General features: G+C 43.8%; 1 protein-coding gene across 1 annotated transcript in view; it reads right to left on the bottom strand.

The window, feature by feature from the left end:
• Nucleotides 1-27,627, bottom strand: part of LOC307046953 (MAM domain-containing glycosylphosphatidylinositol anchor protein 2-like) — a 128,884-nt gene that overhangs the window by 70,399 nt on the left and 30,858 nt on the right. Inside the window, exon 2 of the mRNA XM_079693624.1 lies at nt 12,766-12,905. Coding sequence (XP_079549750.1) covers nt 12,766-12,905 — 140 coding nt within the window. The remainder of the gene's footprint in view (nt 1-12,765; nt 12,906-27,627) is intronic.

Genomic DNA, 27,627 nt, shown 5'->3' with positions numbered 1-27,627 from the left:
TATGGAAAAGTTTAAACATCATAGGAAATCAGATAACACAAATGAAACTAATCTGTAAACACAAATTATAACAACCTAACTTTTGTGAGTAAAACTTGTGTTTATGCTTACAATTAAAAAGTCTGAGGTAATTAAAAAGACATCTGTTTGGAGGTAAACATCTAATGAAGAGGTGCAGGAAAGAGTAAAAAATAGCCCAACATTAGCCTCCTTTAGCTTAGCGGTGGTGGCGTGAAGTCATGTGACCGTGCTGTAGTTCCTTTATAGCCCAACATTAGCCCCCGTTAGCTTAGCGGTGGTGACCTGAAGTCATGTGACCGTGCTGTAGTTCCATTATAGCCCAACATTAGCCCCCGTTAGCTTAGCGGTGGTGACCTGAAGTCATGTGACCGTGCTGTAGTTCCATTATATCCCAACATTAGCCCCCTTTAGCTTAGCGGTGGTGACGTGAAGTCATGTGACCGTGCTGTAGTTCCTTTATAGCCCAACATTAGCCACCTTTAGCTTAGCGGTGGTGACCTGAAGTCATGTGACCGTGCTGTAGTTCCTTTATAGCCCAACATTAGCCTCCTTTAGCTTAGCGGTGGTGACGTGAAGTCATGTGACCGTGCTGTAGTTCCTTTATAGCCCAACATTAGCCTCCTTTAGCTTAGCGGTGGTGACGTGAAGTCATGTGACCGTGCTGTAGTTCCTTTATAGCCCAACATTAGCCACCTTTAGCTTAGCGGTGGTGACGTGAAGTCATGTGACCGTGCTGTAGTTCCTTTATAGCCCAACATTAGCCACCTTTAGCTTAGCGGTGGTGACGTGAAGTCATGTGACCGTGCTGTAGTTCCTTTATAGCCCAACATTAGCCTCCTTTAGCTTAGCTGTGGTGACGTGAAGTCATGTGACCGTGCTGTAGTTCCTTTATAGCCCAACATTAGCCTCCTTTAGCTTAGCGGTGGTGACGTGAAGTCATGTGACCGTGCTGTAGTTCCTATAGCCTAAAGTTAACTTTTTATACTTTGGAACAAAACGTGCACGTATCATAAACATTTGTTTGTCACGGATCAGGTTTTCTGCAATATTCTGAAATCCAATGGAAAAATCCCATAGTTTGTTGTTTGGACTTCCGGGTCGCCCACAAAAATACGCCATCACTCTATTCCCCTATATTTAATGTAAGTATTGGTTGAACTTCATTTCATTAGAAATTGTTGTGATTAGACCATAGACTGGATTAGACACCTAAATCAGATTGAACAGCTCAGGATGACCTTTTAATATTTACTGTAGCTGTTTCACTGATGCTTCTTGTTTTTGCATAATCCCCTCCTGCTTATGCAATGCTACACATCTCCCTGCTGTGGGACTAATGAAGGATTATTTTGAGATATCTGATTAGAAAATGTGAAACTTTAACTGTTTAAGAATATTTATAATTAGTCTAATAAAACCAACATATTTTATTGCTGTTTTTAACACTCTGGTATCAGGGAATTTACAACGTAATGCTTACTAATATTTCAGTGAATTTAAAGAACAAAAATGAAATAATGAAGCTGAAGAAGTAATAAAAGTAAGCGTTAGTGGAAGCCCTGCTTTTGTAAGGGTTATATTATATTATATTTTAGTTATATATAACTTCACGGTATGTCAATTTAACAAAATTAAAGCAGACTGCATCTTTCAAAATGAGTGTAGGGGTGAACGAACAGAAACTTCATGAAGGAGAGTTTATTACAATGTTTATATATAACTGTTCATTTTAAAAAGGTCACAGAATTCAACTGTAAATAAGCTCTGAACGCCTCATCACTCACAGCACATTTACACCTGCATCACTAGTGACAGTGAACGCCATGCTGCAACACATTAGCCCCTGGTGTTAATTAGATTAACTGCATCAGGAGGAACACATAATATATGCAGAGAAAGAGATGGATGTGTTATCATTAGTTTATTTAGAGAAAGGGGAAAAAATACACGCTCTGACTCCATATGTCTTTTAGCTGAATATTCAAGTGTAATGTATTTCATTTACTGACAGTTTTTCAGAAGTTATGCAAAAACATTTCTGTTGTTTAAATACATTTCTGTATTCTCTGATCTTTAACATCCAACTCAAATTAAATGTAGTCTGACTGCACTTCCTGTTGTCTCAACACATTGTTGCTTATATGAGTTATTGTTATTTGAAATGAGATCTAAATGAAATCATGATTTCAGTAAAATAACGATTAAAACCCGAACAGAGAACTGAAAGGTGAGGAAGAGGAGAGGATGAAATACAAATGCAGAGGAAGCTCAGCTCTGCAGTGACGCAGAGAGACAGAAAAAAACCCTGGTGTGTGTTTTACAGTGTGTGTGTGTGTGTGTGTGTGTGTGTGTGTGTGTGTGTGTGTGTGTGTGTGTGTGTGTGTGTGTGTGTGTGTGTGTGTGTGTGTGTGTGTGTGTGTGTGTGTGTGTGTGTGTGTGTGTTTGTGTGTGTGTAGATTCAGACTGTGTGCCAGCAGCTGATCTATTTATAGCCTCAACAGACTGACAGCGAAGGGAGACTAAAGAAGAATAAATGAGGGAGATGAGGATGGAGGGAGGAAGAGGAGAGATGGTACAGTATGAAAGGAAGTAGTGTAGTAAAAGAGAGGAAGGGAGAAAAAGAGGTGTGGAGAGATATGCTCATTTAAAACACATCTGATCCTTATAATTAGTTATTATTAATCATGTAATAAAGACACAGTGACGACACATTAAAGGGGCCCTATTCTGCTCATTTCCAGGTTCATATCAGTATGTAGTGTCTCTACTTTAAAGAGTCCTCTCCTGATGATGTCCAGGTGTATATCAGTATGTAGTGTCTCTACTTTAAAGAGTCCTCTCCTGATGATGTCCAGGTGTATATCAGTATGTAGTGTCTCTACTTTAAAGAGTCCTCTCCTGCTGATGTTCAGGTGTATATCAGTATGTAGTGTCTCTACTTTAAAGAGTCCTCTCCTGATGATGTCCAGGTGTATATCAGTATGTAGTGTCTCTACTTTAAAGAGTCCTCTCCTGCTGACGTTTAGGTGTATATCAGTATGTAGTGTCTCTACTTTAAAGAGTCCTCTCCTGCTGATGTTCAGGTGTATTTCAGTATGTAGTGTCTCTACTTTAAAGAGTCCTCTCCTGCTGATGTTCAGGTGTGTATCAGTATGTAGTGTCTCTACTTTAAAGAGACCTCTCCTGCTGATGTTCAGGTGTATATCAGTATGTAGTGTCTATACTTTAAAGAGTCCTCTCCTGCTGATGTTCAGGTGTATATCAGTATGTAGTGTCTCTACTTTAAAGAGTCCTCTCCTGCTGATGTTCAGGTGTATATCAGTATGCAGTGTCTCTACTTTAAAGAGTCCTCTCCTGATGATGTTCAGGTGTATATCAGTATGCAGTGTCTCTACTTTAAAGAGTCCTCTCCTGATGATGTTCAGGTGTATATCAGTATGCAGTGTCTCTACTTTAAAGAGTCCTCTCCTGCTGATGTTCAGGTGTATATCAGTATGTAGTGTCTCTACTTTAAAGAGTCCTCTCCAGCTGATGTTCAGGTGTATATCAGGATGTAGTGTCTCTACTTTAAAGAGTCCTCTCCTGCTGATGTTCAGGTGTATATCAGTATGTAGTGTCTCTACTTTAAAGAGTGCTCTCCTGCTGATGTTCAGGTGTATATCAGTATGCAGTGTCTCTACTTTAAAGAGTCCTCTCCTGCTGATGTTCAGGTGTATATCAGCATGTAGTGTCTCTACTGTAAAGAGTCCTCTCCTGCTGATGTTCAGGTGTATATCAGTATGTAGTGTCTCTACTTTAAAGAGTCCTCTCCTGCTGATGTTCAGGTGTATATCAGTATGTAGTGTCTCTACTTTAAAGAGTCCTCTCCTGCTGATGTTCAGGTGTATATCAGCATGTAGTGTCTCTACTTTAAAGAGTCCTCTCCTGCTGATGTTCAGGTGTATATCAGTATGTAGTGTCTCTACTTTAAAGAGTCCTCTCCTGCTGATGTTCAGGTGTATATCAGCATGTAGTGTCTCTACTTTAAAGAGTCCTCTCCTGCTGATGTTCAGGTGTATATCAGCATGTAGTGTCTCTACTTTAAAGAGTCCTCTCCTGCTGATGTTCAGGTGTATATCAGCATGTAGTGTCTCTACTGTAAAGAGTCCTCTCCTGCTGATGTTCAGGTGTATATCAGTATGTAGTGTCTCTACTTTAAAGAGTCCTCTCCTGCTGATGTTAAGGTGTATATCAGCATGTAGTGTCTCTACTTTAAAGAGTCCTCTCCTGCTGATGTTCAGGTGTATATCAGCATGTAGTGTCTCTACTTTAAAGAGTCCTCTCCTGATTCATTTCTCTCAGTTTTCCTGCAGAGAGATTAGGAGGATGTTGAGTATTTATTATTTAATCTTGATAAATGTAAATGAGAACGACTAAAGCTAAAAGATTTCAGAATCTCTGTATTTTTTCACCACTTTTTCTTTCACTGATTTCTCTTAAAGCCTCTTGATTTCTTGCTCTCTTCTTCATATTTTTGCAATAAATCTCTCCCTTTTTCGCTCCAAGGCGGCGGCGAAAGCACTCGTCTTCCTCGAGCGTTTCTACTTCTTCTTCTTCTTCTTCGTCTTCTTCTTCTTCTCTGTGTGATTGCTCTCATTTAGGGAACACAAAGGGCCCGAGCAGCTCATCTCAGCGTGAGCTCTGGCACTTACAGCGTGCCGCCAGGGATTTCATTACTGCATGTGCTCTGCAGAGTCAATAGGGATGGAGTGTGTGTGAGTGGCTTTGAATGTGCACTTCACGCTCTTTTGCCATTTCAGTTTTCTTTCAGTCAGTTCTTCATATTTCTCTGGTGGTTCATTTATCTTTTCCTCTTTTTCATCAGAGACAAAAAACAATCTGTAACGCTGATGTCCCATGTTTCTGTCTTTGGAGAAAAAAAAATTCTCCATACAATACAGTCTCAAATAAAACGTACTCTACTCTTTTAATTAGAGATGTCCCGATCCGATCACGTGATCGGGGATCGGAACCGATCACGTGATCGGGGATCGGAGCCGATCACGTGATTTTAAAAAAGGTCGGAATCGGGAGAAAAAAGTCGGGGATCGGGAATCTTTTTTTTTTTTTTTATAAAATCTTTTTTAATTTAATATTACAAAACAAAAATGACCATGTTCAAGTCTTAAAGTCATCCTGAGGCCTTAGTTTTAGTTTCAAATTACAGAACATCATGTATGTGTTGCTTCTTTGGGGCTTGTTTTCATAGACCTGGTTGCTTATTTCTCTCAAATCTGGCAACAGAGTGGGCGCAGTGTCTAATAGTAGCAGTAAGCTAACGAGAGGCTACGTTCAGCTGGTCACTCCGGAGTCGGGACAGAGGAAATGTCAGGAGTTTGGAAGTATTATAAATTTGAAAGCGAAGGCAGTGTAACAGCCAGATGCAATGTTTGCAAGGCGGAGGTTACATTTTTACAGGTTGTTACGACCCTGGGTCGTTAGGTCATTTGTGTGTACATTTTTCCCTCCTCCTGTGTCTGTGTGTGTGTGTGTGTGTGTGTGTGTGTGTGTGTGTGTGTGTGTGTGTGTGTGTGTGTGTGTGTGTGTGTCTGTGAGTGTGAGTTTGTGTGAGGAAGCAGTAGAGCTGTGCAATTTAATCGATCCTGCGATATATATCGATATTTTGTTTCCCGAGAAAGTATCGATATTTCAGCCGCGGGTATCGATACATTAAGTCCCATTCAAATCCCCCGTGTTCCGCCTGGCAGTCTGCTCGCTGCCCATCCCCCCCCCCCCCCCGTTCGCTTTGCATGAAGAGCGATTACGTCAGCCAACCGAGCCGCTAGTGTCGCTGTAGAGCATTTCTAGATACACAGACGCCGGTGTCTTCTTCTCGCAGTGAGTGCGAAGCGGTTCAGGAGAATGGCGGCAAACATTAACCCAGCACCTTCGTGCTTAAAAGCAGATGTGTGGGAGCACTTCGGCTTTAAAAAGAAGAAGGAAAGCGACAATTTAGATAAAACTTTGGCGGTTTGCAAGCTGTGTCACACAAACGTGAAATACTCTGGAAATACCACTAACCTACGAACCCACCTACAACGTCACCACCCGGACAAGGCAATGCTAATTGAGGAACTCAAGAAGCTGCGGCCGCGGCGTGACCCAAAACAAACCGTGCTGGACAGCGATGGCGGTTGTTCATTGTGATACTGCACTTTATGTACTTACGTTTCAAAGGCTTGTAAGCTACAGTTTGCACTGTTTCAATAAATGAAACTAATTTTCTCACCACATCTTTTGATTCATTTTGTCCAGCATTTGCAAGCTGTGTCAAGGGGGGAACACTGAGGCATGAACTCAATTGCACGACTCAAAACTCAGACTCAGATAGCGTTTCAAAATAAAGACTTTACTGGAATTTGCACAGTAATAAAACAAGGAAAACAAAACCACTCTTTCGAGGAAAACTATAATGCGATCTATAGCATAGGTCCGTGAAAGGTCCGTGAAAAGATCCGTGAGGTAAGCCGATACGTGGTCTTCGAGAGACAACGAACTGACAATTAACAGGAGGGAGCTAACACAATATATACACAGGTAAAGGGGACACAGTTGGAAACAATCAGGGCGGGGAAAATAATCAAGGACGCAGGAGACAGAAAAGGGGCGGGGAGCGTGGAGGCCTGAAATGAGAGGAAGAAATAATTAAGGGTATAGACATAAAGCACAAGACAAAGGGACATGACAACTCTAACATAAAGAATAAACTTTCACAATAAGTTTCTTGGACATGACAGTACCCCCCCTTCTAGGGACGGCTCCTGACGGCCCAGGCTCCTCTGAGTTGAGGCGGTCAAAATCCTCAATGAGGCTTTTGTCCACGATGAAGCGGGAAGGAATCCATTGCCGCTCCTCAGGACCATAACCCTTCCAGTCAACCAGTAACTGCCGCCCTCTACCCCTTTTCCGACTAGCCAATAGTGACTTGACCGTGTAAACCGGACCTCCATCGATCATCCGGGGGGGCGGGGGGGGTTTGACGGTGGGAACCATAGCGCTCTCCTTCAATGGTTTTAATTTCCCTACATGGAAGGTGGGATGTACCTTCATGGCCCTGGGAAGCCGTAGTCTCACTGAGACTGGGTTTATGACCTTGGTGATGGGAAAAGGACCCACAAACCGGGGAGCCAGTTTTCGGGAGAGTACGTGGAGGGGAAGGTCTCGTGTAGAGAGCCAGACTTTTTGGCCTGGCTGGTATACAGGGGCTGGTCGGCGTTTTCGGTCTGCTGCTCTTTTAACCAGTTGTGAATTCCTGCAGAGTGTCTTCCTAGCCGCAGCCCACACGCGCCGACAACGCCTGACCAGAGCGTGGGCAGACGGGACCGTGACCTCCCTCTCCGTGGCTGGGAACAGTGGCGGCTGGTAGCCATAAACACAGTGAAACGGGGACAGGCCCGTGGCAGAAGTAGGGAGGATGTTGTGTGCATACTCAACCCAGGTGAGGTGCTCGCTCCAGGAGGATGGATTCTGGGACACCAGGCAGCGCAGGCAGGTCTCCAGTTCTTGATTTAGGCGCTCTGTCTGGCCGTTAGACTCCGGATGATATCCAGACGAGAGACTGACCGTGGCACCGATGAGGCTGCAGAACTCCTTCCAGAAGCGTGACACAAACTGGGGGCCCCGGTCGGAGACAATATCCTTAGGGAAACCATGAAGCCGAAACACATTCTGCATCATGACCTCCGCCGTTTCCTTAGCTGAGGGCATCTTTGGCAGAGCAATGAAATGTGTCATTTTGGAAAATCTGTCCACTACCGTGAGAACTGTGGTTTTACCTCTAGAGAGGGGCAGGCCAGTGACGAAGTCCATGGAGATCTCTGACCAGGGCCTGTTGGGAATAGGGAGTGGTTGTAATAACCCTATTCGCGACCTGGAAGAGGTCTTGTTTCGAGCGCAGATAGGGCACGCCTCCACATACTCCTTCACCTCCTTCTCCATGGATGTCCACCAGAAACGTTGTTTAACAATGAACATAGTTCTCTTGACTCCGGGGTGACAGGTGAGCAGCGAAGTGTGAGCCCAGTGGATCACCTGTGGTCGCTCGGCCTCCTGAACAAAAATCCGGTTAGGCGGGCAACCCCTTGGTGCAGGAGCTCCAGCATTGGCACGTATTACCTCCTTCTCTACTGGCCAAGTCAGCGCTCCTACCACCCGGTTCAATGGGATGATGGGTTCCGGCTCCTTGGCTGCAGGCACAGGGTCAAACAGACGGGACAGAGCGTCAGGCTTGACATTCTGAGACCCCGGCCTGTAGGAAAGAACAAAGTCAAAACGGTTGAAAAACAAGGTCCACCTAGCCTGGCGGGAGTTCAGTCTTTTGGCCTTTCTGATGTACTCCAGGTTCTTGTGATCGGTCCAGACCACAAAAGGATGCTCGGCTCCCTCCAACCAATGCCTCCACTCTTCCAACGCTAACTTCACGGCCAGCAACTCACGGTTTCCCACGTCATAATTTCTCTCTGCCGGGGAGAGCTTCCTGGACAGGAAGGCGCAGGGGTGAAGTTTGTTGTCCTTCTGTTGTTGCTGGGAGAGGACCGCTCCCACCCCCTCGTTGGAGGCATCCACTTCCACCACGAACTGGCGAGTGGGATCCGGCATGGTAAGTATGGGGGCAGTGGTGAACATCTCTTTCAGCCGAGAAAAAGCCTCCTCAGCCTGAGGAGACCACACAAAAGGCACCTGAGGGGACGTGAGGACATGAAGAGGGGCTGCAATAGCGCTGAAGCTCCGCACAAAACGTCTGTAAAAATTAGCAAAGCCTAAAAACTGCTGCACTTTTTTGCGAGAGTCAGGGGTAGGCCAACAAGCTACTGCGCTAACCTTCTCTGGGTCCATCATAACCTGACCTGGGGAAATGATGAAGCCCAAAAAAGTGACTGTTTCCACATGAAATTCACACTTTTCAGCTTTGACAAACAACTTATTTTGGAGCAGTTTCTGTAGAACCAGGCGGACATGTTGTTTGTGGGTGTGAAGGTCAGGGGAGTAGATCAGAATGTCGTCCAGATAAACAAAAACGAAACGGTTCAGAAACTCCCTCAACACGTCGTTGATCATAGCCTGGAAGACTGCAGGAGCGTTTGACAATCCAAACGGCATGACCAGGTATTCATAATGTCCTGAAGGGGTGTTAAAACCCGTCTTCCATTCATCGCCCTCCCTGATCCTGACCAAATGATAGGCGTTCCGCAGGTCTAATTTGGTGAAAACCTTGGCTTCCTGAAGCTGCTCGAAAGCGGACGAGATGAGAGGGAGGGGGTACCGGTTTTTAACCGTAATGTCTTTGAGAGGTGAGTAGTCGATACAGGGCCTAAGAGACCCATCCTTTTTGCCCACGAAAAAAAAACCTGCCCCTGCTGGGGATGAGGAATGACGAATAAGCCCTGTCTTGAGGGAGGCATCAATATAGTCCTTCATGGCCTCTTTCTCAGGTCCTGAAATTGCATAAAGTCGACCCTTAGGAATGGGAGACCCGGCAATCAAGTCAATAGCACAGTCATAGGAGCGGTGAGGAGGAAGAGCCAGAGCTTTGGACTTACTAAAAACTTCACTAAGGTCGTGGTAGCAGGAAGGAACTGAAAGTACATCCGGAAGATATATTTTTGGGACTGTATCCTGCCTAACACTCCCAGTGTTACATCCCCTGTCAATCTCTGCTACCTGCTTACAACAGAGATCAATGCAATTCTTTCCCCACCCCTCCACCCTCCCAGATTGCCAATCTATGTGAGGGTTATGAAGTTTCAACCAGGGAAAACCCAAAATGAGTGGATGTTGGGCTGAGTTAAATAAGTGAAAAGACATTGTCTCATGGTGGTTATCATTACATCTTACTTCTAAAGGCTCCGTTTGGTGAGTCACTTTAAACAACAGCCGCCCATCGAGAGCACTCGCTTCAAGAGGCTGGGGTAGAGGTTTAGTTTTTATGTCCCATTTCTTAACTAAACCCCAATCCATAAGACTTTCGTCCGCCCCTGAGTCAATGAGAACACCATGAGTAACTACATTGTCTCTGATTTTTACCTGGATCCGGGTCAGGGTGCGAGGAGGAAAGTCAGAGGAAGAGATCCGGCTCACCAACGTACTCCTCTTCATTGGTGAGCCTCCTCTTTTACCGGACAAGCCGCTTGTGGGTGTCCGCGCTGCCCGCAGTAGAAACACAGACCTTCCTTGAATCGACGCTGACGTTCTGCCAGCGACAGCTTGGCGCGGCCCAACTGCATTGGCTCCTCCACGGAGCCAGGGGGCGCTGTTGTCCGGAACGCAGGTGGTGAGGGGTGACGGGGCCTCCAAGAAGAAGTAATATCCAGCGGCGAGCGTCTCCTCTGGAGAGGTGGATCAACCGCATCCTTGGATTTATTCCTTCTCCTCTCCGTCAAACGATTGTCTATACGTAAGGCCATGGATATGACAGAGTCCAAATCAGCGGGCAGATCGAGAGGCGCCAGCTGGTCTTGTAAAGAATCCGAGAGACCGCTGACGAAAGCGTCAAACAATGCAGCGGAGTTCCAGCCGCTGTCGGCTGCCTTAGTCCGGAACTCGATGGCGTAGTCAGCCACACTCCGCTGATGTTGTCGCAGCTTGATCAGAGCTGCCCGGCGTGGTTTGATCGAAGGTCTTCCTCATAGTGTCTATGAAGTTTTCCAGAGACCCGCAGATAGGCGAGCCTCGGGACCATTCTGCCGTGGCCCACGCTGCTGCTCGGCCGGAGAGATGAGAGATCATAAAAGCCACTTTGGAAATGTCCGTGGGAAAAGCAGCCGGTTGGTGGTGATAGTGTAACTCACACTGCACGATGAACGGCCGGCAGCCTTCTGAGTCCCCGGAGTACCTTTCGGGTGGAGCCAGACGCATGGAAGCACTGTGCGGCTCAGTAACCCGGTTGGGATCGAATCCGGTCACCGCTGGAACCGGAGGAGTCGTAGGAGGAGAAACAGCCTGCAGGTGAGTGAGCACACGCTGAACCTCTGCTGCCAGTAGATTAACTTGGGTCGTCAACGATGTTTGTAGTTCCCCCTGGCTGCTGGTTAGATCCTGCACTCCCTGCTGCATGGTGGCCATACGCTCCTCTTGTTGCCCAAGACGTTGGCCCTGAGAACGGATAGCGTTCTTAATCTGATCTGAGTCGGCTGAGTTCATTTTGATGGTCAGTTCGTACTGTCAAGGGGGGAACACTGAGGCATGAACTCAATTGCACGACTCAAAACTCAGACTCAGATAGCGTTTCAAAATAAAGACTTTACTGGAATTTGCACAGTAATAAAACAAGGAAAACAAAACCACTCTTTCGAGGAAAACTATAATGCGATCTATAGCATAGGTCCGTGAAAGGTCCGTGAAAAGATCCGTGAGGTAAGCCGATACGTGGTCTTCGAGAGACAACGAACTGACAATTAACAGGAGGGGGCTAACACAATATATACACAGGTAAAGGGGACACAGTTGGAAACAATCAGGGCGGGGAAAATAATCAAGGACGCAGGAGACAGAAAAGGGGCGGGGAGCGTGGAGGCCTGAAATGAGAGGAAGAAATAATTAAGGGTATAGACATAAAGCACAAGACAAAGGGACATGACAACTCTAACATAAAGAATAAACTTTCACAATAAGTTTCTTGGACATGACAAGCTGTAGATTCTCTGTCTAGTCAGAGCCATATATTGTATAATTGATGCTTTCAGTTTTCAGTCTAATTAATTCAATCCAAGTCAATGGAACACTCACAAGATGTCACCAAAATCACACTGTCCCTTTAAAATCTTTCAGAAAATGATGTAAGTGTATCGAATTATATCGAATCGTATCGTTGGCTGAATATCGTGATATATATCGTATTGTGAGCTGAATATCGTGTATCGTATCGTGAGATTAGTGTATCGCTACAGCCCTAGCAAGCAGGTGGTGCCCATTAGTTGATTAGCTACCTCCTGCATGCTGATTGGTCCACCTGAGGAGACAGGAGCATATTAAGCGGCAGCCGTGCAGTTCCTCGGCCGCTCTCGCTGACTCCACTTCTCCTTCTCCCATCGCGGCGCTTTTTGATAATTTGTTCTATGGTGTTGTGAGCGCACTTTGGTATCGTTTGTCCTTCTCCTCTGGCTGGGGGCCAGTGTCACTTTACCTGTCTTTGCGAGACAGTTTATGTTCTCAGGAGTGCAAACCCTTTTCTTTTCTTTTCCCTTTTGGATCGATCGTGTTCTCATGTTTATGGTAGTGTAGGTAAGAAGCCTGTATATTGATTTTCTCGGTTCGGGATGATATTCTGATTTGTAAGGTTTGTTTCTTTTTTGTTGCTTTTGCTTCTCCTGTTTTTGTATATATTTGGTAAATACATTTACCAAACGCTTTCTCTGACTCGGTGTCTGTGTTCTTGGGAGTGGGAAGAGTGGGGAGAGTGCAAATGTTGTGCTGCGCCTAGGTTCCCCTAGACCTGGGCGTAACACAGGTTGATCGGGACATCCCTACTTTGAATCGTCCATGTCCATTCAAAACGGCAGCTAACAACGTTGCTGTGACTACGTCCACTTCTTATTGACGGTCTATGATCAACACAGACCAGTCTCCCCTGAGTGACAGTAACAGCAGTTTAAATATGATGCAGTTGTTTTGGCTTTTCTGGCATCTGCTGCTTCGTTCATGCTTCATCACAGCAAATACACAATGAAGACAGGTGTTCAGCTCCTCCCAGTTCCCCCAGTGTGTTACCTGTGGTCGGGGGTGTCCAGTCACCAGACACTGCAGCTCCAGAGTCTCCTCCTCTTTGATGGTGTAGACCCGCTCGCTGTAGCGCTCCTCCTCCACGTTACAGGCCTTACCTGAGTGCACGATGCGCACTGTAGGGGGCGCTGTGGACAACAGAGAGACACAGGGTTAAATGCTTTGAACTTAAAGGTCACATATTATGCAAAATCCTCTTCTTCATGTCTCTTCTACATCAACATGTGTCCCCTCTTCTTCATGTCTCTTCTACATCAACATGTGTCCCCTCTTCTTCATGTCTCTTCTACATCAACATGTGTCCCCTCTTCTTCATGTCTCTTCTACATCAACATGTGTCCCCTCTTCTTCATGTCTCTTTTACATCAACATGTGTCCCCTGTTCTTCATGTCTCTTCTACATCAACATGTGTCCCCTCTTCTTCATGTCTCTTCTACATCAACATGTGTCCCCTCTTCTCCATGTCTCTTCTACATCAACATGTGTCCCCTCTTCTTCATGTCTCTTCTACATCAACATGTGTCCCCTCTTCTTCATGTCTCTTCTACATCAACATGTGTCCCCTCTTCTTCATGTCTCTTCTACATCAACATGTGTCCCCTCTTCTTCATGTCTCTTCTACATCAACATGTGTCCCCTCTTCTCTATGTCTCTTCTACATCAACATGTGTCCCCTCTTCTCCATGTCTCTTCTACATCAACATGTGTCCCCTGTTCTTCATGTCTCTTCTACATCAACATGTGTCCCCTCTTCTTCATGTCTCTTCTACATCAACATGTGTCCCCTCTTCTCCATGTCTCTTCTACATCAACATGTGTCCCCTCTTCTCCATGTCTCTTCTACATCAACAAGTGTCCCCTCTTCTTTATGTCTCTTCTAAATCAACATGTGTCCCCTCTTCTTCATGTCTCTTCTACATCAACATGTGTCCCCTCTTCTTCATGTCTCTTCTACATCAACATGTGTCCCCTCTTCTCCATGTCTCTTCTACATCAACATGTGTCCCCTCTTCTTCATGTCTCTTCTACATCAACATGTGTCCCCTCTTCTTCATGTCTCTTCTACATCAACATGTGTCCCCTCTTCTCCATGTCTCTTCTACATCAACATGTGTCCCCTCTTCTTCATGTCTCTTCTACATCAACATGTGTCCCCTCTTCTTCATGTCTCTTCTACATCAACATGTGTCCCCTCTTCTCCATGTCTCTTCTACATCAACATGTGTCCCCTCTTCTTCATGTCTCTTCTACATCAACATGTGTCCCCTCTTCTTCATGTCTCTTCTACATCAACATGTGTCCCCTCTTCTTCATGTCTCTTCTACATCAACATGTGTCCCCTCTTCTCCATGTCTCTTCTACATCAACATGTGTCCCCTCTGTGGAAAGAGACTCTGAAAGTTTCAGGAACAAAGATTCTCTCTCTTTTTTATCCATTTCTATAAAAACCTGTCTGAAAATGAGCTGATCAGATTTTAGCCACTTGATGATGTCATAACGATGTTTTGGCTTGTGCAACCCCCCCCCCCGAGAGAATCAGCACTTTTGAAACAGGGCTGAGACAGAGGGGATCATGGGTAATGCTGCAATGATCTGTTTGGTGTTTTTCAGCCAAACACTTCAGAGACATGTTTTGTATCCGAGTCATATCATATATTGATGAAAAACAGCTTAATAGGGGACCTTTAAGAGTCTTTTTCTACCCCTCACTCAACTATTTCTATTAAAGTGATCCATTTAAAAGATGTATGCGTATAACTGTATTTCTCTGTACCTTCTATATATACACACGGCGGTATGTATTACATAACAGTAAAAGTCAACCGGCTCCCCCAGCAAAAGCCTTTCAGTTCTATCTCCTTTAAACTATTGATGTGACTAAAACACACAAATACAACGTTTATTTCTATTTTTAAAGAGGCCTATCATGCTTTTTTGGCATTTCCCTTTCCTTAAGTGTTTTATATACACATAGGTTTTTGTGAATGCAAATGGTCTGCAAAGGATACTTCCGGAACATAGTGACATCACTATGAAACAACTGCGGTCCTATTGGCTAGTGCCAGTGTTAATTTCGTCAACGAAAACTATGACGAAAAATGATCGTCAACGACCTTTTTTACATGACTAAGACGAGACGATGACGAGCTAAAAATAGATTCTTGATAACGAAAACTATGACGAAATGTATATTTAGTTTTCGTTGACGAGACGAGACGGGACTAAGGTGTTAATGGTGGACTAACAGACATTCAAAATGCAGAATATTTTCCCCCCAGTGTCCGTCTTGTCTGTCAAAATGCATCTTACATTTCAAACTCGCAATATCATTATTTCCGCTCTCTTCACTCCAGAAGAGCGATCTCCCTGTGTCTCTCTGTGTAGTTTTCGTCGACTAAAACTAGACTAAAACTACGAAGGATAGGAATGACTAAAAATGTGACTAAAACTAGTAATAACCATTTTCGTCTAAAGACTAAGATTAAATCTAAAACAGCTGCCAAAATTAACACTGGCTAGTGCTCTGACACATTGTACGTGATTAAAGTAGAGACACTACATACTGATATACACCTGAACATCAGCAGGAGAGGACTCTTTAAAGTAGAGACACTACATACTGATATACACCTGAACATCAGCAGGAGAGGAGGACTCTTTAAAGTAGAGACACTACATACTGATATACACCTGAACATCAGCAGGAGAGGACTCTTTAAAGTAGAGACACTACATACTGATATACACCTGAACATCAGCAGGAGAGGACTCTTTAAAGTAGAGACACTACATACTGATATACACCTGAACATCAGCAGGAGAGGAGGACTCTTTAAAGTAGAGACACTACATACTGATATACACCTGAACATCAGCAGGAGAGGACTCTTTAAAGTAGAGACACTACATACTGATATACACCTGAACATCAGCAGGAGAGGACTCTTTAAAGTAGAGACACTACATACTGATATACACCTGAACATCAGCAGGAGAGGACTCTTTAAAGTAGAGAAACTACATACTGATATACACCTGAACATCAGCAGGAGAGGAGGACTCTTTAAAGTAGAGACACTACATACTGATATACACCTGAACATCAGCAGGAGAGGACTCTTTAAAGTAGAGACACTACATACTGATATACACCTGAACATCAGCAGGAGAGGACTCTTTAAAGTAGAGACACTACATACTGATATACACCTGAACAACAGCAGGAGAGGACTCTTTAAAGTAGAGACACTACATACTGATATACACCTGAACATCAGCAGGAGAGGAGGACTCTTTAAAGTAGAGACACTACATACTGATATACACCTGAACATCAGCAGGAGAGGACTCTTTAAAGTAGAGATACTACATACTGATATACACCTGAACATCAGCAGGAGAGGACTCTTTAAAGTAGAGACACTACATACTGAGATACACCTGAACATCAGCAGGAGAGGACTCTTTAAAGTAGAGACACTACATACTGATATACACCTGAACATCAGCAGGAGAGGACTCTTTCAAGTAGAGACACTACATACTGATATACACCTGAACATCAGCAGGAGAGGACTCTTTAAAGTAGAGACACTACATACTGATATACACCTGAACATCAGCAGGAGAGGACTCTTTAAAGTAGAGACACTACATACTGATATACACCTGAACATCAGCAGGAGAGGACTCTTTAAAGTATAGACACTACATACTGATATACACCTGAACATCAGCAGGAGAGGACTCTTTAAAGTAGAGACACTACATACTGATATACACCTGAACATCAGCAGGAGAGGACTCTTTAAAGTAGATACACTACATACTGATATACACCTGAACATCAGCAGGAGAGGACTCTTTAAAGTAGAGACACTACATACTGATATACACCTGAACATCAGCAGGAGAGGACACTTTAAAGTAGAGACACTACATACTGATATACACCTGAACATCAGCAGGAGAGGACTCTTTAAAGTACAGACACTACATACTGATATACACCTGAACATCAGCAGGAGGCGACTCTTTAAAGTAGAGACACTACATACTGATATACACCTGAACATCAGCAGGAGAGGACTCTTTAAAGTAGAGACACTACATACTGATATACACCTGAACATCAGCAGGAGAGGACTCTTTAAAGTAGAGACACTACATACTGATATACACCTGAACATCAGCAGGAGGCGACTCTTTAAAGTAGAGACACTACATACTGATATACACCTGAACATCAGCAGGAGAGGACTCTTTAAAGTAGAGACACTACATACTGATATACACCTGAACATCAGCAGGAGAGGACTCTTTAAAGTAGAGACACTACATACTGATATACAGCTGAACATCAGCATAATTGGGCCTCTGTAATAATCCTATGTGCCAGATTGGTTTGAGCTCCAGTTTTGGCCTTATTTTCTGAACAATTTGTCAGCAAGTCATTTTGAAATGAACCGTTGATTAATCTGTATTTTAAAGTTGTTTAACAAGGCAGATGAAGAAGGAACAAGGACTGATGTTACTTGTATTCAACAGCAAACTTTTAGACTTTACAGGCACTACAGATCAGAGCATCTCCTTCTACTTAGAATGTTGGGAGTTAGTTCCCGTGTGTAGGTGACCTTTGAGCTCAAACCAGCTGGAATATTTCGGGTCAAGTTTGAGGCTAAACACAGTCTGTCTGGAGCCGTTCAGCTAATTAAAGTTCTGAAATTATAAATGAGAATCAGAGGAAAAGGTCGGCCGGAAAGTAACCTTCAATTGACAGGAGGTTTGGTGTTTTTGGGAGCGGCAGACTGGACCACTAACCCTGATCTAGAGTCAGCCGCGGCCTGCAGGTATTGGTGTTAGCGAGAGAGTTACTCAGAGTTTGTGTGTGAGCAGCTGCGAGGCATCGCACATGTTGTACCACTTGTTTTTTATTTTTACACGCCTCTATTTTTGCCTGACCTGCCTGCATCTGTGAGATTACAGTATTCTGACTGGTGGGCGAGTCTCTGCCCAAACACTGAAGCTCACCACCTACCGCTGAGTATCTTTAATTCAACACTCAACTCCAGATCTCTCCCTGGAAACTGAAACCATATCAGCTACTCTCTCCTTCTTTAACCCACTGCAGGGATACAAGTTATTATTAGAAGGCTTAGTTGAACTCTCAATTCTGATTGGTCAATCTGGACATTCATCGGTCTGTTTTTTCTTGATAACAGGCCACTCTGATCAAGGGACTATGTGCAGTCATATCAATCCACAGAAAGATGTAGCCCGGCAAACACATTGGTTTTCTCCATCAAAAAACACCATGGAATACTTTTTGAATATAATTTTTTATATAACTAAATAGTGTAATTATGATGGCTAAACTGTCCCCATTAAGGTAAAGAAAAACAGTGCAGGAGAAGGAAAGAGGTTACTAGACAGAGCGCTGGACGTGAGATAAACCAACAGAAGAAGACAGACAGGAAGTAAACACTAAGGGGAACAGAAAAGAAGACAGACAGGAAGAACAAGAAGTCCACTTTAATAGAGAGGTGAAGCCCCGCCCATCTACTTCCGGCCCATGGGACCTTATTTCGGAAAAATTATGTATGGAAGTCAATGGAGAGAGAAAACGTATCTTTCGATCCCGTTTGAATTGTGCCACGAATTACACATATGATGTTTGTCAATCTTAAAAAATAATTTCCGTGTCAAAAAAGTCACAGTTTGTCTTAAAACTGTTGAAATATAAGACTATGAAAAATACTCAACTAGAAAGACTACAAATCCCAGAGTCCCGGTCCCGCATGCTGGCTCTTATGGAACCGACTAACTCCCCTTGTGTGTGTGTACAGCTCTCAACATGCCCAGACTTGGAGTGATTTTCACCTCTTTTAATACTTTCCGCCTCATTCTGAAAGAAAGAAGTGAAATGTGCCAACGTGACGGCCGTCTGGGTGTGTGGTGCGGGACGGGAGATGTAGTTAATTGAGCAGTTTCACACAAAAAATGTGTTACTTCACAGTTTTACGACAAATCTTTTTTTTTTTGACTTACAAAATGATCTTTTAAATTGACAAACATCATATGTGTAATTCAAACGGGATCCAAAGATAATCTTTCTCTCTCCATTGACTTCAATACATGATTTTTCAGAAATAGGGTCCCATGGAGGAAAGGGAGGGACTTCGCCTCTCTATATGGATTTAACATGAGGGCTGTCTTCAGAGGAGGAAACGTTTGTTAATTAAAGATAAAACAGCTGAGAGAGAGTATCTGGAAGAGAAGAAGAGGAGGCGACAAGAACATAAGACAGGAGTTCCAAGAAATCAGATAAATGAGGAGAGGGCGATGAAAACAGGAGGAGAGCAGAGAAGGAGAACAAGGTTCTGAAGAAGGGAAGGAGAACAAGGTTCTGAAGAAGGGAAGGAGAACGAGAGAGGTTTCTCAATACTCAAATTTCCCCTCCTCGACTCCTCGACTCCTCGACTCCTCGGTCCTCCGGTAGTGACCTGGAAATTAATTTCAGCGCGACATTTTGAAGGACATCTCATTTCTCTAAATGCACATCGAGGACCGAGCAACGAGCGTCGAGGAGGCTCTCTGGAGGAGCTCTAACCGAGGAGAGAGGAGAGAGGAGAGAGGAGAGAGGAGGCTCTCTGGAGGAGCTCTAACCGAGGAGAGAGGAGAGAGGAGAGAGGAGAGAGGAGGCTCTCTGGAGGAGCTCTAACCGAGGAGACACTGATGAATCCTCCACGGCTCCTCCACGGATGCATTTCCGGGAACGGTGGAGGCGTGACGCACGGCCGGACTTATCTCAGCCAATCACAGCTCTGCATGCATCCCCTGGATATTATTTTAGTAACTGCTTTCATGGCGACGCGATGTTTACAGTGAGAACAGCTGTGAGGTCCGTGCAGAAAGCAGAGCAGTGTGTAATATATATATATCACTCAGTATAACAGGCCTACTCTCTTTATTTGCTTTAGTTTAGTTGATATCTACAAACAAAGAGTCGATATTTTTCTAAGACCATTTAGTGCTTCACATAATAAAATACACGACGCTGTAGCCTGATTATGCTTTAGGAGCTGAAGGTGTGTGTGTGTGTGGTACAGTGTGTAGGTGTGTGTTGTACAGTGTGTAGGTGTGTGTGTGGTACAGTGTGTAGGTGTGTGTGTGGTACAGTGTGTAGGTGTGTGTGGTACAGTGTGTAGGTGTGTGTGTGGTACAGTGTGTAGGTGTGTGTGTGGTACAGTGTGTAGGTGTGTGTGGTACAGTGTGTAGGTGTGTGTGGTACAGTGTGTAGGTGTGTGTATGGTACAGTGTGTAGGTGTGTGTGGTACAGTGTGTAGGTGTGTGTGTGGTACAGTGTGTAGGTGTGTGTGGTACAGTGTGTAGGTGTGTGTGGTACAGTGTGTAGGTGTGTGTGTGGTACAGTGTGTAGGTGTGTGTGTGTGGTACAGTGTGTAGGTGTGTGTGGTACAGTGTGTAGGTGTGTGTGTGGTACAGTGTGTAGGTGTGTGTGGTACAGTGTGTAGGTGTGTGTGGTGCAGTGTGTAGGTGTGTGTGGTACAGTGTGTAGGTGTGTGTGTTGTACAGTGCGTAGATGCGGCGGACAGACGGGTCTCAGTTGGTTTGGTGTCCTCTGCTTACTTTTAATACTTGTACAACTTTTGGCCCGTCATTTAAATTCCCCATTTCAGCGACCAGAGAGAGGGGGGGGGGGGGGGGGGGGATATATCCAGTCTCTGATTGTGTTACGTTATTATGAGAGTGCTCTCATACTTGTTTGATTCTGAAATTGTATATATAATATATTGTATATATTTATATTTTATATGTGTGTGTACATATGTCGGCATCTGTAGCCTGTTATTGTCTCATTATACCGCACTGTCAATGAATTAAAAGTAAATATATATAAGTGGTCATGAACACATCTGTCCATCACACAGAGGGCTGCTGTGCGTCCTGTCATCATTGATGGAAGTCTCTTTAAAATGACCGCTCAGAGGAGAGGAGTTCTCATTTCTCTAACCGCCTGCTGCTTCCACTCCTCTCTCCTCGGTCCTCCGCTCGCATCTCCTGTGGGCGGCACCAAGTCTCGAGGAAAGGAGTCGAGGATAGGAGTCGAGGAGGGGAAATTTGAGTATTGAGAAACCTCTATGGTTCTGAAGAAGGGAAGGAGGAGTAGAGACATGTTGAGGACGATTTGTTTGTCCTACTTTTTCTCTCCTTTCTATTAATAGACGGTGGGTTTTTTTTGTCGTCCTTTGATGAATCGCTGATGTTTCGTGCTGATGTCATCAAACCCCAAAACACACACGCACATGATCTCACACACACACACCCACACCCACACCCACACCCACCCACCCACACACACACACACACACACACACACACACACACACACACACACACACACACACACACACACACACACGCACATGATCTCACACACACACACCCACACCCACACCCACACCCACACACACACACACACACACACACACACACACACACACACACACACACACACACACACACACACACACACACACACACACACACACACACACACACACACACACACACACACACACACACACACACACACACACACACACACACACCTCTACATAGAACAGCAGTACAAAGTGTAAATAGATGCAGCAAAGATAAGAGTTAGAATAGAACGTTAATAGAGAGATGCAGTGATGATGTTTGTTTGTAGGCAGACCTAAAAAAAATATCAGTGCAAAGACGCTTATGATACTTAAACATTTTGTTCAGCTGGATAATCTCCACATTTGAACGCCATTTTATGATTTTTGAAGCGTAAATGCAATATCCAGAAGCAAAAAGCTAATGTTAGGCTAAAAAAGAAACTACAGCACGGTCACATGACTTCACGTCACCACCGCTAAGCTAAGGGTGGCTAATGTTGGGCTATGAAGGAACTACAGCACGGTCACATGACTTCAAGTCACCACCGCTAAGCTAAAGGAGGCTAATGTTGTGCTATAAAGGAACTACAGCAAGGTCACATGACTTCACGTCACCACCGCTAAGCTAAAGGAGGCTAATGTTGGACTATAAAGGAACTACAGCACGGTCACATGACTTCACGTCACCACCGCTAAGCTAAAGGAGGCTAATGTTGGGCTATAAAGGAACTACAGCACGGTCACATGACTTCAAGTCACCACCGCTAAGCTAAAGGTGGCTAATATACCGAATTTATTCGGTACCGGCCCTTTGGTTCGGAAGTAATCTCTAGTGCTGCGTCGCAGCGTTCGAGTAACATGTTCCTGCAGCCCATGCTCCGGGCAGGGCTGCAGGAACGCAGCGTTCAGTGCAATTTCAACGCGTCATAGAGCGACCAAGTCATTTCATTGGACGAGAGGCATACTATGAGAGCTGGTCACAGGGATGCGTTAAAATTTAGTCAGTCAATTGAGGAACTGTCGAAATGGCGAACGCAGATAAAGTCGAAAATCCTCCAGCATCATTGAAGTCTCCGGTTTGGGAACATTCTGGTTTCGCAGTTACGTACAAGAATGATGGACAAAGACAGGTGGACCGAAGCAAAGCTGTTTGTCGGCATTGTTCAACTACAATTGATTACGCGGCTGGCAATACATCAAAGTTGCACACTCATTTGAAAAGGCATCACCCGAACGTGAGTATCACCGGTACCAAAAGAAAAAAGACTGAAGTGCAAACCCAACTCCCGCTAGCATTTAAGCCTCCACCACTCGCAAAAAGTTTAGACCGAGCCAAAGCTATTACAAACGCCAAATATCCTTATGTTGCCATGGTAGCAAAGCGCTACCTGGCTGTATCTGCTACCTCTGTCCCTAGAGAGGGTGTTCTCCACAGCAGGAGACATTGTTAGTGCCAGCAGATCTGCCCTTTCAGCAAGCAATGTGGACAAGTTCATCTTTCTTTAAAAAAACATGAAAATACAATGATAAGCAAGTCATGATGTCAAACTGTCTGCTTAGGTACGAGTGCAGTACAGTTCAAATACAGATAATTTCAGTTCATCGAAATGCTGCACCTTAATGTTTATTTTATTATATTTTGTATTTATTTGAGTGAATATTCACAGTTTAATAATAATTTAAAAATATATATATATATTTTGTGATAATTTTTTTCTGCTGTACCGAAAACGTACCGAACCGAACCGTGACCTAAAAACTGAGGTACGTACCGAACCGAAATGTTTGTGAACCGTTACACCCCTAACAGCTATAGATTGGATTAACCCTTGTCCTGTTATTTCTATCTGTGTTTGACTGCGGCACACAAAGCTTTTTCAGAGCGCTCAACATGATGTGAGAGCAAAGGTGGATCCTTAACCCTAACCCCTAACATTTTAAACATTATTATAATACACATAAAAGAGGTTTCTCCTTGGTTAACATTAAGGTATTATACAGCAATGTTGTCAAGTTAAAGCAAGAGAATAATATGATGAGCAAACCAGTAGAGTAATATATATTAACATAAGTCATGTTAAAAGTAGCAGACATATAAATAATTACTGCTGAAAGTATATGAGATCAACATGGCATTACCTACTGTATACATGTATTCATATATATATATATATATGTATATATATATATATATATACCTATGAATACATGCACTTCAGTCTTATTTTTGAATTCATCTAATTTTAAATCAGTTGCACGGATGTGTCTGAATAACATGTTTATGTGTTTGATAGACTAGAAGCTGTTGGAATTATTATGTTGGAACTGTTCATCAAGACTTTTGGAAAGCTGGAATTATTTTTGAACTGAACGCGAGGTGTTTTTGGGGTTTTATTTTTACCTCATTATTTTTGATTGGACTGAGAGATGAGATGAATATTTTAACAGAAGGGACAGGAGAGACTTCTGGGACTCTGTTTTAGTTTATTTGTTTTCTCTTTGTGCGAGGAGTGATTGGCTGCTGCTGAGTAGTTCACACACACACACACACACACACACACACACACACACACACACACACACACACACACACACACACACACACACACACACACACACACACACACACACACACACACACACACACACACACACACACACACACACACACACACACACACACACACACACACACACACACACACACACAAACAGAAAGAGGGGTGTGTAAGTAAAGTAACACATCCCAATCACACCTCATAGTCTGGCGCTCACACACACACACACACACACACACACACACACACACACACACACACAGAAAGAGGGGTGTGTAAGTAAAGTAACACATCCCAATCACACCTCATAGTCTGGCGCTCACACACACACACACACACACACACACACACACACACACACACACTAACAGAAAGAGGGGTGTGTAAAGTAACACATCCCAATCACACCTCATAGTCTGACACACACACACACACACACACACACACACACACACACACACACACACACACACACACACACACACACACACACACACACACACACACACACACACACACACACACACACACACACACACACACACACACACACACACACACACACACACACACACACACACACACACACACACACACAACTCCAGATTGCATTATTGAAATTCAAAGAGGATCATATGAACAGCTGTGATTATGTGTAAATGTTTTTTGTGATTTCTGTCATAGAATCAGAATACTTGATTTATTCCGGGGGAATTGGGCTTTGTGACAGTTGCTCCATTTTAAAATGGAATTACAAGTAAGAAAAAGAAAAAATAATAAATAAATAATAAATAATCATAAGATTTCAAAGAATGATTGTGAATAAAAATAAGACGTTAAAGCATAATGTCCAATAAAAGATCAAATAAAATAAAATAATTATATAAAATCAAGAAGTTGTGAATGAGATGCATATCTATCTACGTCTAAAGTGAACACCAAATCATTGTCAGTTTTTTGGTGGATACAACAAGTGAAAATGTGTTGATTGCATTCGTCTCAGCACCTACTGTAGCCCTGGGCATTTTTAGAAACGATTAATCAAGAAAATAATCTACAGCTTGAGTACTTTACTATTTCCATTGTTCTCCTCCTCCACATATCAGAGGAACATTGTGTATGTTTCTCTACACCTGGCTCAATGCTCTTCCATGTATTTGTTAGTTTTAGGATATTATTAAACTCTTTGTAAATATAAATTATAATACTATGAAATTATTCTGAGTCTTTTTTACTGTTGATACTTTTGGGCTTTTACTTGTAATGGAGTCAGTGGTGCAGTGACGAGTCCTATAACCCGGAAGTGAGTCAGCATTTCACCACTTCCTGTTCCCTCGTCTCAGAGCCAATGGGATCTCTCTATAGGATGTTGGAAAATAGCTGGAAATCAGGTCTGTGGTTGAGACAGAGTCAAGACACAGATCACGTTTTGTTCTACGACATTAAATCCATCAGCAGTGACCCCACTGGTGATTTCTGAAGAGTGGACGTGTCTGAAAAACGATGGTTGTTACCAAGTGGCTGAATAGGACTACAGAAGTCGTGGAGGCCGTTGTACGTCATTACGCCGAACACGTAAACACTCCTCTAAGTTAGTTTCTGTTCTGCTTGAAAGCAAGTCCCTGCCTCCTGCAGACTGTTCAAACAAACGCTTCAACTCGTACCATTTAGAATCTGTCTGTTTGAATATGGATCTGAAGTTGGCGTGACGTTGAAGTCGTGCTGCTGGACTCGGCTGTAGTTCCTTTAGCATAACGTTAGCATTTAGCTTCTGGACATTAGATTTATGATTAGAACTTTATAAAAGTAGGGAAGACATGTGGAGATTATCCGGCTGAACAAAACGTGCATTTATCGAAAAGGTTCGTTTTCCACAGACCTTATTTCCAGCTATTTTCCAAAACCCTCTGGAGAAATCCCGTTGCTTTTTTGTCGAGGGAACCGGCAGCTTACTTCCGGGTAAATACGTCATCCCTGCTCCGCTCTATTTAACATTACATCTCATTTGTTAGACGCTTTTATCCAAAGCGACTAACAAACATTCAGTACTGTGGACAATCCCCACAGGAGCAATTTGAGGTGAAGTGTCTCAGGGACACGACGACATGCTGACTGCAGTGGGACTCGAACTTGCTACCCCCTGATTCGTAGTCCAGCACACTACCCACTGAGCCACAGCCTCCCTTTCATTTAAATTCATAGTAATTCTACTTTCACTTAAAATAAGGATGTGAAGACTTGCAGACCCTCCACTAAGTTTTAGTCGGGGGTCCTATATTCAAATAAAACTATAACTAAAGTGAAATCGAATCCTCCGCACACTCTTGTTTTAGAAACAAGTTCAGGCTCATATGAATGACTCGTTCTGAGAAACAGAAACAAAGGGAACATTACAGAAAGCTTAGTGTGACGGAAGGAGAAGAGGCAGCTTCCCATCTGTATTCCCCTCTCCCCCTCCATCCTCTGATCCCGTTCCGGCTCAGGTGTTTTCCATTTCCCCCCCTAAAACCAGGTATTAGTCTAATCCCCGCGCTCTCTGCAGCGCCACAAACACTTCACCTCCTAATAAGTGATGAATCCTGCCTGAACCCTGCAGACCGGCTGATCCCGCTCCTCCAGCCGCGGAATACAAAACACACAACACACCTCCTAAACTCAGGAATTACACCGCCCGGTGACAATCACCGCGAAAGCAGGAATTAGATCCAATCCTCTTGGATAAACTGTTGCAGGTGAGAGCAGCAGGTGAGTCCAAACCAAACATAAGAGACACAAAACCAAACACAGGAGAGAAGAGGGACGGCAAAGAGGCAAAGCAACTGAAGATAATCAAAGATAACAAAACAATACATAATTTTACGTTCTGTTGTATCTTATACTATTTGACATGTACATAGTCTACTTATGTCGGCATTCGCACTTTTCTTGCACTACTCATGTATTTTTTCTTGTTATGTCTTATGTATAATGTGTGTTACGCTGCTGAGAGATTGTAATTGCCAATAACTACGCTGTAGATATTGTGCATATGACCAAGATGCGTTTAAATCTTGAAAAGCAACCAGAAATGTCCACTAAGGCTAAACAACTCTAAAGTGTGTGTGTTCTTCTCCTCAGTAGGAATGGTGTTGGAGCCTTTTGCATCACGGTGCCCAGGGGCCCAGTTACCCATAATCCACCATGGCCTTAAATTCTAAAATATAATAACACCAGCTCACAACATTCCCTTTATCAGGCGCTGATCTGGGAGCCATGCGGGTTTCAATATAAAATAAAGTAAAAACAGTAGCAGGTCTCAGATCAGTATCAGCTTGTACTCTTCAGACCTGCAGCACATTCTCTCACACACACACACACACACACACACACACACACACACACACACACACACACACACACACACACACACACACACACACACACACACACACACACACACACACACACACACACACACACACACACACACACACACACACACACACACACACACACACACACACACATCAAACAGAGAGGATATTTGTCTTCAGGGTCTCTGAGTCTCACCTGCTCTGCTGCTGAACATCAGGACAGAGATAAACTGCCCTAAAGAGCTTAAAGCAGTCCGAGGAGAAACCCTCTCATGTGCTGCGTGACTCATCTGAAGCTCCACTCATTAACTAACCATCAGCAGACCTGAGATCAGCTGATCCTGGACAACAGGGCTGTTACACTTCCTGCTTACAGATGTGTTGGGAAAATACTGAATGTACTCTTCCAAAGTGATCAGTTGCTGACTGGTAAAGTCAGACAACAGTATAAGTCTTTGAATTCCCAAATGTCATCCTGATATTTTGAAGATGCC

This window comes from Notothenia rossii (genome assembly GCF_949606895.1).
Source record: "Notothenia rossii genome assembly, chromosome: 7".
Classification (NCBI taxonomy): Eukaryota; Metazoa; Chordata; class Actinopteri; order Perciformes; family Nototheniidae; genus Notothenia; species Notothenia rossii.
The sequence above is the reverse complement of the archived record's forward strand: the minus strand, read 5'-3'. Positions and strand labels throughout refer to the sequence as shown.